The sequence below is a fragment of the Maylandia zebra genome, linkage group LG9 (genome assembly GCF_041146795.1).
Source record: "Maylandia zebra isolate NMK-2024a linkage group LG9, Mzebra_GT3a, whole genome shotgun sequence".
Taxonomy (NCBI): domain Eukaryota; kingdom Metazoa; phylum Chordata; class Actinopteri; order Cichliformes; family Cichlidae; genus Maylandia; species Maylandia zebra.
In genome coordinates this window covers 5690399-5702486 of record NC_135175.1, presented here as the reverse complement: position 1 = coordinate 5702486, position 12088 = coordinate 5690399, and the positions used below count along the sequence as shown (strand labels likewise).

General features: G+C 41.2%; 1 protein-coding gene across 1 annotated transcript in view; it reads left to right on the top strand.

Annotated features, from left to right (window-relative positions):
• Positions 1–12088, top strand: part of cubn (cubilin (intrinsic factor-cobalamin receptor)) — a 78845-nt gene that overhangs the window by 31767 nt on the left and 34990 nt on the right. The window contains exons 25-30 of the mRNA XM_014412716.3: positions 5612–5793; positions 6859–7015; positions 7584–7774; positions 9535–9694; positions 10941–11122; positions 11727–11895. Of these exons, the coding sequence (XP_014268202.3) occupies positions 5612–5793; positions 6859–7015; positions 7584–7774; positions 9535–9694; positions 10941–11122; positions 11727–11895 (1041 nt within the window). The remainder of the gene's footprint in view (positions 1–5611; positions 5794–6858; positions 7016–7583; positions 7775–9534; positions 9695–10940; positions 11123–11726; positions 11896–12088) is intronic.

Sequence of the window (12088 nt, the reverse complement as noted above, 5' to 3'; positions counted from 1 at the left end):
CAGCAGCAGGGCAGAAAGCAGATGTTTCAAAGATCAAAGCTATTGTCGACATGCCGACTCCAGAAGACAAACAAAGCCTTCAGCGTCTGCTGGGAATGACGAAGTTTTTGGCACAGTACATCCAAAATGAAGCATCGCTCACAGCACCTTTGAGACAGCTACTCAAGAAGGACACAGTGTGGCAGTGGCAGCCACATCACACAGTAGCGTTACAGACGCTCAAGTCGACGCTCACACAAGCTCCAGTGTTGAGATTTTATGACCACAAGAAACCACTAACACTGCAGGCCGATTCTTCAAAAGATGGGCTGGGCGCATGCCTATTACAAGACGGACAACCTGTGTGTTACGCGTCACGAGCACTCACAGACACAGAAAAAAGGTATGCACAAATAGAAAAAGAGTTGCTAGCCATTGTGTTTGCCGCTAAACGATTCCACCAGTATGTCTATGGAAGACCAGTGACAGTGCAATCTGATCATAAACCCCTGGAGGCGATAGTGCGCAAACCGCTATGCAAGGCACCAGCGAGGCTACAAGGAATGCTGCTGCAACTACAGAGATATGATCTCACCGTCACATACACCCCCGGCAGAGACATGTTCATAGCCGATGCACTGTCACGTGCCACAACTACCAGTGACGACGGAAACGTGAGTGAAAACGCAAATGATGAAAGAGTTGTGTATGCTCTGGAGGCCACAGCAGCATTGAGCGAGAAAACATTGTGTGACCTGAAAAAAGCAGTGGCAGCAGACAGCGTACTACAAGCCGTGCGCGAAAGACACTTCAACGGATGGCCGCCCAGAAGGAAGAGTTTAGACAAAACACTCCACAGCTACTGGCCTATGAGACACGATATCAGTTTCCACGATGACATTATTATGATCGGGGACAAGATCGTAATACCCCAAAGCTTCAGGCGTGTGATCCTGGAGAAGCTGCACCTTGCCCACCAAGGCGTGCAGCGCACAAAAGTCAAAGCAAGAAGAGTGCTGTACTGGCCTGGCATGTCACGCGACATAGAGACCATGCTTGAAAAGTGTGAACAATGCCAGCAAATGCAGCCAAAGAACCAGGCTGAACCGCTTATTCCACACCAGATTCCAGAGCTGCAATGGATGAAAATCGGAGCAGACATCTTCGAACTGAACGATCATCCATATCTTTTGTTAGTGGATTATTTATCAAAATATCCAGAAGTTCTTAACTTACCTGACAAAACGGCACACTCTGTGATTCAGAAGATGAAATCAGTCTTCGCAAGACACGGAATTCCCAAAGAGATAGTGAGCGATCATGTTCCATTCGCCAGCCACGAGATGAGATCGTTTGCAGCATCCTGGGAGATAAAGCTAACTTTCTCCAGTCCCGGCTTTCCTTCTTCGAATGGCATGGCGGAGCGAGCCATAAAGACTGTCAAACATGCACTTAAGAAAGCCGCACGGACTGGAACAGACCCACATCTAGTGCTGTTGTCTTTGAGGAACACTCCAGTCACAGGACTTAGTGTGTCACCTGCACAAATGTTGATGGGACGGGTTCTCCGCAGCACCCTGCCATGCACCAGTGCTGTGTTGAGGCAGTCAACCCCAAAGAACATTCACGACAAAGTGCGCAGGTTGCAATCAAAGCGGAAACGCCACTATGATCAGCACGCAAGACCATTGCCTGTTCTGACCCCAGGCGAGACTGTGCACATGCAAACAAGGCGCGGTTGGGAGCCAGCTGTTGTAACTCATCGGCGAGAGGAACCACGCTCCTACACTGTGCAAACACCAGATGGTAAAGTGCTCAGGAGGAACAGGAGACATCTGAGGAAAATACACCCAAGTCTGTTCAAGGACACACCCATGGACCCAGATGAACTGTCCGTTCACACCCAAGAGCCAGTGGAGCCACCAGCAAATGACACCCCACAAAACTCTAGTCCTGCAAGTATGGACAACACACCCACATGTTACACACGCAGTGGCCGAGCAATAATACGCCCTGCCAGGTATAGAGACTAAGTGATTGGGAAACTTAAAGTCACTCTATCCTGTACCTGCGTTGTTCTGTACAAGCTAGATAACTGTCTTGTTGGAAAAGAGAGAAAATATGTCATGTTTCATATGTTCATTTTGACATGTCTTATCTAATCTGTCATGTGTTCATCTGTTTCAAAACACTACACTGATGTGTATTTGCATTGCTCAAGTGACAAGCAATCTGAGGTGTGCTCTACTTAATGTCTCAAGAATATAATATTGTTAATGTTCCTACGATTTAAAAGGTGCATTTATGTTACAAAATATTGGAGTTAAGAGGTAGTATCTTTATCTCGGAAAAGAGGGATGTGGTATATTGTAATAAGCAGCAGCTATTACACTGTTTGCTGCTACAACTACACATGTTTCTTTTCCAAATATTTATTTATAAGTGACTTATGTATGTATGTATGTATATATATGTATATATTGTACTATTCTTAGTTAGCGTATTGTCTGTCTTGTCTTAATGTTGGTTTAAAATGGAGCACTGTAACAAAAAATAATTTCCCCCAGGGATCAATAAAGTATTCTGATTCTGATTCTGATTCTGATACCTCCCACCAGTAGGTGGTACTGTGTTATTGTATGTGTTCTGAGCTTATGGAGTAAAAGTCCGGACCTCCACCATAGCCTCGTCTCAGTCCTCTGTGCTTGGTCTAAAGTTATTGTTGACCACAACCCACGCTACACGGGCAGTTGGAGCAACACTGCATAAAGTTACAACAGTGTTGTTGGTTTTCTCTCGATTTCTGAGTCGACAAGCGCCTTTGTTACTGGGACCAGTCATTTTAAGAAAGGCCCCCATTAGAACCCATGAGAAATGCAAGAAACGCATTATTGCTCAGTCTGCAATATCTTTCCCAGAACAAACACCAATTGCAAATAACATACTAAAAATAAACCTGAAAATCAGTTTAGAACAGCTACTATGTTGCAAAGAGTGAACTACCACTGGCAAAATTTAGCAGTCTTTGCAAACTTCAAAAAGCAAATGGCCTCGATCTTGGTTCCACTTGTCTCTTACCCGTGACTTCAGTGGAAATTTCAAATTCAGGATCTGACACAGACTGATCCATGTCCTACACAGTTCTTACAAGTTCATAGAAATTTCTGTTCAATTAGAACCAAGTATTTGAGTTGATGATTGTAATTTTTATACAATGTTGTAATTTGTGTTTCAACAATTTTTTGATTAATGTTTTGTTTCCTTTACAATATTACACTTTAATGTATAATATTGTAAAGGAAACAAAACATCAATCAAAAAAATTGCTCTCCTTTTTATTCGGGCTACTTACATTTATTTTGGGCTACCAAAAACTGAAGAGTCCCTGCCCGAAGGGCTACCAGGGATTTTGAAATTTTGAGAGCCCTGAGATATATTTATTTTTTTAATTACTTTTGTTTCAGCAACATTAAATTTAAAAACTGTACTTTTGAGTTAAAATATATATTTATAATTTTAATAAATGACAAACTAAAAAGGCATGAACATTTTTTTTGTATCGAAAAAATATCGAACGGTGACACCAAAGTATCGAACCGAACCGTGAATTTTGTGCATCGTTGCACCATATATATACATATATATATATATATATATATATGTATATATATATATATGTATATGTATATGTATATATATATATATATATATATATATATATATATATATATACACTCAACAAAAATATAAACGCAACACCTTTGTTACTGCTCCCATTCCCCATGGGATGGACGTAGAGACCTAAAATTCATTCCAGATACACAATATAACCATCCCTCCCAAACAGTGGTCACAAATCAGTCCAAATGTGTGGTAGTGGGCACATCTGCTATATTGAGATAATCCATCCCACCTCACAGGTGTGCCACATCAGGATGCTGATCTGACATCATGAGTAGTGCACAGGTGTACCTCAGACTGCCCACAACAAAAGGCCACCCTGGAATGTGCAGTTTTTTGCGCTATTGGGGGTCTGGGGACCCAAAACCGGTCAGTATCTGGTGTGACCACCATTTGCCTCATGCAGTGCAACACATCGTCGCATGGAGTCTATCAGATTGTCAATTGTGGCCTGTGAAATGTTGGTCCACTCCACTTCAATGGCTGTGCGAGGTTGTTGGATATTCGTGGGAACTGGTACACGCTGTCGTATACGCCGGTCAAGCACATCCCGAACATGCTCAATGGGTGACATGTCCGGTGAGTATGCTGGCCATGCAAGAACTGGGACATTCTCAGCTGCCATCTGCCCTGAACAATGTGAACCATGATTCATCCGTGAAGCGCACACCTCTCCAACGTGCCAGACGCCATCGAATGTGAGCATTTGCCCACACAAGTCTGTTACGGCGACGAGCTGGAGTCAGGTCAAGACCCCGATGAGGACGACGGGCATGCAGTTGAGCGTCCCTGAGACGGTTTCTGACAGTTTGTGCAGAAATTGTTTGGTTGTGCAAACCAATTGTTCCAGCAGCTGTCTGGGTGGCTGGTCTCAGACGATCTTGGAGGTGAACCTGCTGGATGTGGAGGTCCTGGGCTGGTGTGGTTACACGAGGTCTGCGGTTGTGAGGCCGGTTGGATGTGCTGCCATATTCTCTGAAACGCCTGTGGAGACGGCTTATGGTTGAGAAATGAACATTCAATGCACGGGCGACAGATCTGGTTGACATTCCTGCTGTCAGCACGCCAATTGCACGCTCCCTCATTGCTTGTGGCATCTGTGGCATTTTGCTGTGAGACAAAACTGCACATTCCAGGGTGGCCTTTTGTTGTGGGCAGTCTGAGGTACACCTGTGCACTACTCATGATGTCAGATCAGCATCCTGATGTGGCACACCTGTGAGGTGGGATGGATTATCTCAATATGGCAGATGTGCCCACTACCATACATTTGGACTGATTTGTGACCACTGTTTGGGAGGGATGGTTATATTGTGTATCTGGAATGAATTTTAGGTCTCTACGTCCATCCCATGGGGAATGGGAGCAGTAACAAAGGTGTTGCGTTTATATTTTTGTTGAGTGTATGTATATGTATATATATATATATATATATATATATATATATATATATATATATATATACATACATACATATATGTGTGTGTCATTGTTGGAATGCTACTACACAAGTAACCCTGGCTGAAGGGGTTACATGAATAGGATGAGGGACCTATGGATTCTTCGATACCCAACATCCACAATGTCTCAAACTATATATAGGTTATATAGTTTTTTGTAAAGAGGACCTGAAACACTGAAAGGACCCTCTCCACAGTCCACCTGCTGATTGAAGCTTATGAGGGAATTGTCTAGCTATACTTCCATCTTCTTATCTAAGGCGTAAGCCAGCTGACCAGTTGGTATGTTTCACAAGACTTTATTTCATACCTTTAATAATAACAAGAAATGTTTACCCTTTACTGTACAACAATTACAGCATGTAGAAAACAGTACTTTTTCATTTCAAGTTTGATTGTAACAGTAAAATGTAAAAAAATAAATAAATAAAAATATGCTTTCTGTCTTTTTTCCCCTCATCTACATGTTTTATTTTATCCTTTGTTCCAAGGCTGTGGAGGGACGTTGACAACTGCATCTGGAGCATTCTCCTCTCCTAACTACCCGCTACCCTACCACCCAAATGCTGAGTGCTACTGGAACATTAGGACCAACCAGGGCAACAAACTCCTGCTCTCTTTCTCTGATTTCCATCTGGAATCTAATGCTAACTGTTATTATGATTATGTGGCTGTGAGTATTCTACCTCTAAGTCATATGGTTGCATTGTTATGCAAGACTAAAGTATGAAAGTAATTGAACGTTTCATTTTGGGGCATATTCAAACATTTTCTAATGGATGTACATAACTGTAGATAAACATGGATGCGCAGCAGGCTTACTCAGCTTGGTGTTTGAAAACAACAACAAAATCATTACAAAGCTAGACTGAAGTAGGTTTTTTTCAGTTTAGGGTATAAAACAACTTGCTTGGAGGTGTCAGTGGGATCTAAAGGACTCGGAGAAAGCCAACACTCAGCCCAGAGGCTTTATCAGATTATGAAAAAAGATTGGAGAAAAAAGGAGAGAAAAAGGAGTCAAGGTTTAGTTCATTCTTGGTGTTTTTATTCTAATGAGTACTAGAAGCCAGTATAACTCTGCTAAGAGGGGACTGATGTGCTCTCTGTCATTGGTTTTCATTAATAACCTTGAAACAGAATTCAGGATAACCTGCAGCCTATTTGTAGTTTTATGGGGAAGCCCAACAAAGGGAGCACTGTAGTGACCCACTTTACCAGAGATAAATACATTAGTTTTTCAGCATAATGACAAGTCAGGAAGGGTCAAATTTTGGTGATATTCCCAAGTCTGAAGAAAGCTATCCTGGTAATGAAGTTTTAAAGCACATTTCAGAATCTAAAATAACTGCAAGAAGGAAGTCAACAGAATTTTCAAATCGATACCATAGGTGTAGCAACTTAAAATCTTGGATGAGTTTGAATCTCAATGAGATCAAGGTCAAAGGTTAGAGGTCACGTTTTCTGGAAATTGATTTGGAAAGTGATACCATGAGTGTATCTACTAGGAGGCAGAGGGGTAGCACTGGTGGCTGCCAGTATTTTAGGTTGGTGTAATTATGACAAAGTAGTGCATATTTTGTTAGATTTTGTTTGCTTTTTTTTCATACACATATGTAAACAAGTTGTTACTCCCTGTGTTGAAAATAACACTTTCAAAAATTTCAATTATTGAAATTGTTTTTCTTTAGTTCATTTTACTTCTAAATTTCATTTTGTTTCTGTTATCTGTATCTGTTAGGTACATGATGGCAACAGCAGCAGTGCTCCACAACTGGCCAAGCTGTGTGGCAGTGACCTGCCGAGTACCATCAACTCTTCCAGCAATGAGCTCTACGTCAAACTCCGCACAGACAGCAGCGTCAACGCAGGAGGCTTCCTTGCCTCCTACACTTCTCGTAAGAAAACATATTTTGTTTCTTTACATTATCTATGTTTGTGAATTTAAATAATTACGAAGATTTGGAGCAATTCTGATAATTTATGAGATATTACCAGAGATGGCCAAAATTGTATTTAAATTAGTGCTTTTAGCGTTAATCTCGTTAAAATGATGTTAACGCCATAACCGCATTAACACGGCATCAGCTTGTTTATGCGTTAGTGCCATGTAGCCCCGCGCACAGGGCGATCCACGCTAACTCGCTAACGGAGATTTACTGCGTTAATGCGGTTATGGCTTTAAGGTCATTTTATTTAGATTAACACTGACAGCACTAATTTAAATAATAGAAGTGTTGGATAAAAACATCAGGCCACAAGGTCAGATAAAATTAGTCATCATCAGTGATAACTAAAATACTTGAGTTTGCTATATATGCTATTACATAACTTTCTTGTTCTTGTAAAGATGGCTAACAAATGATAATGATGATCCTGCACATATTCTTTTTAATAATTTCCATTTATCGGAGTAGGAATACCATATGTGATCTTCTTATTGTGTTCAATATTTCTTTATTTCAGAATGCAATAGTATTTTGATCTCTGGCAAACACAGAGGAGTGATCGAGTCACTGAACTTTCCCAACAACTATCCGGACAACAGCCAGTGTAGCTGGACAATCCAAGCCAGCGGTGGAAATACCGTCAACTACACCTTTACAGCCTTCCAGCTAGAGGCCACCTCTGCTGCTTGTACATTCGATTACATTAAGGTAACACATCCACATCTCTCAACATTATAAAAGAAAATAAATAAAAGAAAGAATGACTCGAAACTCTCACCAGGCATGTTTGTAAATAAACAAAATTTGATTTTGTGCATCTTTTCAATCCAATTTGTTTACAAAAATTTAAATACTTGTATATACAACTGACCCCTTTGGTTTTTTATTATGTGACATTAACTAAAGATAACAGTTACTAAAATTTGCAACTATCCCAATAAAATAAACATCTATAAATTGGCTGCTGAAATAAGTTTCAACATTTTGTGAGTTAATGATTTGCTTTAAATGACTGCTACTTTAACATTATCTGTTTTTCCCTCCTTCAATGATAAAACGTCCTCATTATGCAACTTCTGGCAGACCCACAAAAAGTTATAAGAACTTAAGCTGCATGGTTCATGAGTTTAAGGAGAGCAGCAGGATAACAACCAGAAAACGAAATTTGCCTGTTTTTAAATGTTACCTGTCAGAGATGCTAAAGGAAATCTGAGCTGTAATGACTTCAATGGCAGATGCTATTTCGCACATGTAAAAACATGTCACAGTGTGACTGAGGAAATCTGTGATGTTAAGGAGAAAATTCTCTCTACACCTCTTTATCTGCTAACTCCTTAAATCGTTGTCACCTGGGAAGTGCCCATTGAACACTGAGTCGTCTGAGCAAAACTCAAAATAATGAACGAGCTAGTGGAGGAAATGTCAGCGGGAAACATCATTGAATTATTCTCACCTGCTTGGACATCACCTGCGACCCTCATCTCAAAAGTAGGAAGCCCTGTTTCTGTGTTAATTACATAAAGCAGTGTGTGGTCATGTAGACAGATGCTCACCCTTTGACCACCATTTAGGAAATGCTAGACTCCCTGGCTGCCTTGAGTCTTCTCCACTATTGACATGGACAATAGATACTGGCAGTGCCAGATGGAGAATAGATGAGATAAGACTGTTTTTAACCTTTCCTGCAGGATTATATCAAATCAAGGTCATAGCCTTCAGTCTATGCACCAGCAACCTTCCAGTAACTAATGGAAATAACCTATTATCTGGATGACATAATCATCTATTCATCATCATGGGAACAGTACCATGAGGGCATCCCCACACTATTCCAAAAGCTCCAGGAGGCCAAGCTGACTGTCAATATGAAAAACTCCAACCTTTTCAGAACATATTTCAGATTCCTTGGTCACATCGTGTCATTTCCAATTAACATCAAAGGAGATCAAAGGTTTCCTTGCATGGCTGGCTCATACTACCAGATTGTTCCCAATTTTTCACAACTGTCTGAACCACTGAATGAATTGCAACGCAAAGGATGTATGTCAGACTTCTTTTCAAGACCTGTCTGGTCTCCCCATTCATCCGGGGTCATCACCGATGCCAGTGATGTAGGCCTGGGAGCATGAGTTTGGAAAAGAGGAAGTACTGGGGAATTGCAGTGATATTGTGAATAGAGTAGGCAGAACTTAAGAATTCTGCCACTGAGAAGTGTTTGGCTCTGGTATGGCCTAGAAAGGCGGCGATGCCAAGTGGAAGGGGAATGCTTTACTGTGGTCACAGACCACTGCGCTATACACTAGAATGGCCAAACAATTTTTAAACATAATTAATTATGTATGCTGTGCAATCATTCCACACTGGAAAAAGAACAGTTCAAAGAAATCGTAGCAAGCCCCAAATTAGCATGGCATTCCTGCCCATTTTCAGTGCATACTTTCTGCTTTCTCTGTATATCCTTGCCCTAGCTCTATGATGGACCTAACCAAGAAGCGCCTCTGATTGGCACATTCTGTGGATATACTCCTCCCCCGGCCGGCAGCACTACAAGCTCAGCCCTCAACATTGTGTTCAGAACTGATTCAACTGTTTCGACATCAGGCTTCCAGATGATGTGGTACCAAAATGGTAAGAGGGAAATATATTTGATTGTTATAGACCAGATCAAGAGAACCATTACAAACATACTGTGTACTATAGTATTTAAAATAGTTTTTAAAACATTTATATAAATAAATGAAATTGAATTTTTGTATTTTTAAATACGTGCTACTAACTTAGCACAGAGATCTAATCTCTCTAGCGTGTTCTGGATCTGCTCTGGGGTCTCCTCCTAGGTCAACACACCTCACCTTGAAGCCATCAAGAAGGCATTCTGGTGTGTTGGCCAAACCACCACATGTGGAGGAGTTTTCACTCTTCACTGAGTCCTTCCCGATCAAACTTATCACCTTATCAATAAGGAAGATCTCTGACATCCTCATTTCATCTATCAGTTTTCACAATTTTATTTTTTCCTTCACTATCGAGAGATCATGGCCGCAAGTGAGAGCAGGAATGTCAACCAGTAAATCAACCACTCTGCACACTCTCTTTTTCATATTTCTGGAGAGCTTTGTAGTCTTCATGACCATTGTAACTAAACGCTGACTAATAATAGAAGTACTGCATCTCATATACCGAGGTGCATCCACACACTGAGGCTACGTCCACACTAGCCCAGATAGATTTGAAAACGGCGTCTGAAAACGCTTCGCGTCCACACTATCTTTTTCAGTTGTTTTCACAGAGATGTGCGTCCACATTGAAACAGCCGAAAACACTTACTGCGCATGCATGAAACGCAAGACGATTCGACCTGCCTCATTTCTGTCTGCCGCTTATTTACTTTCCGGCTCTTTGAATCGTCGCGGCAAAATGTCGAGGAAAAGCATCGAGTTTTTTAAATGGACTAACAATGAGTTAGAGTTGTTGCTGTGAGTAACACAAAAGTACAAAGTTGCAAAAGCGAGTGAGAATTAAAGAATTTGAGGACTACATCTCCTTTGTCTCTTCAGATTGTCACACATATAGAGAGAAGGTGTGACTTTTGCAGGTAGTGGAGGTAGTTTTTTCTTTGACGGTATACTATAAAGGCAGTTTTAAGTTTATACTACACTTGTCAGCTGGCTGTTGGTTTTTATCTCTGGTTTTGATAAGAGTTAATGCGTGCTTTATTGCATCTTTTCTCATGCTTTCTCTTCACCTTCCTTTCTTCTGCTGACAAAAGTGCTGTGAAAATCTCTTTATTAAAAGTGTTGTTTAGTCTAAATAATTACTGAAACAAAATAATACTAATTTGATGCATGATTTAGTGATTTCTTTGTCCCTGCAGGTTGTGGTGGGGATCTCTCTGGTCCCAGTGGCTCCTTCAGCAGCCCAGGCTACCCTAACAGATATCCAGATAACAGAGAATGTATATGGTATATCACCACATCAGCTGGCAGCAGTATAACTATCACCATCCATGAATTTGATGTTGAGTACCACCAAGACTGCAACTATGATGTGCTGGAGGTAAGACACAGACGTTGGCTTAGTAGTAGTCAGTTCATAAACATACCAAAAGCTGAATTCATGACAAAACTCATATAATTTTAATTCAGTTCAGTTGAATTAAGCACTGAATGACAAAAACCCCCACAAAAACAGTGGCCGACAGCACTGTACACAACAGTAGACTGGTGCGTAATAAGCAAGCGAATAATGCAGAAAACAGAGATTTGAGACGGGAAACTGTTCTCTCAGTTCACTGGGAGAGAGAGAGAGAGAGAGAGCTGTGCAGGAAGTGCGATTTTATCATAGTGGAAGCAAAACAGCCAAAGTCAGAGGAAATTCATGACGATGTTGTTCAACCGTGAAGCGTAGTTTTGATCTTCTTTTGCTGCTGGTTCAGTGAATTTTGGTCAGAGAGTGATTAATATTTGAGATTTGATGATTGATGATCATTATTGGGGGGGGGGGGGGTCATAAGCCCCCTAACCCCCCTGGAAATGACGCCCCTGACTGAAACTATTGTGATTGGTTGGGGTTCATGGCAGAAGGCAATAAATTGACCTGGTTGTTGACTTGATTTCTTTTTCATTTGATTATTTATTGAATTGATGTCATTTCTCCTCAGGTTTATGGAGGGCCAGACTTGTCAGCCCCACAGCTGGCTAAGCTATGCAGCACTACATCCACCCCAATGCATGTCTCCAGCACTGGCAACCTTCTCACTGTGCGCTTCAAATCTGATGCCTATGTCAGTGGTCGAGGATTCAATGCAAGCTGGACTGAAGTCCAGGGAGGTGGGTAGGCATCATTAAATACAGCTTTTACAGCTCTGCATGCTTCTTCTGGATGCAGCATCAGAGCTTTGGGTTTCGCAGTTTGATTATAGACTTTGTAGCTGGGTGCAATATTTTACAGAAATGTAGCTGTTGTAGTCTCAACTGGATTGAAGTTGTTACTACTGAAATAGTTTTTGACTGCTGACAATTC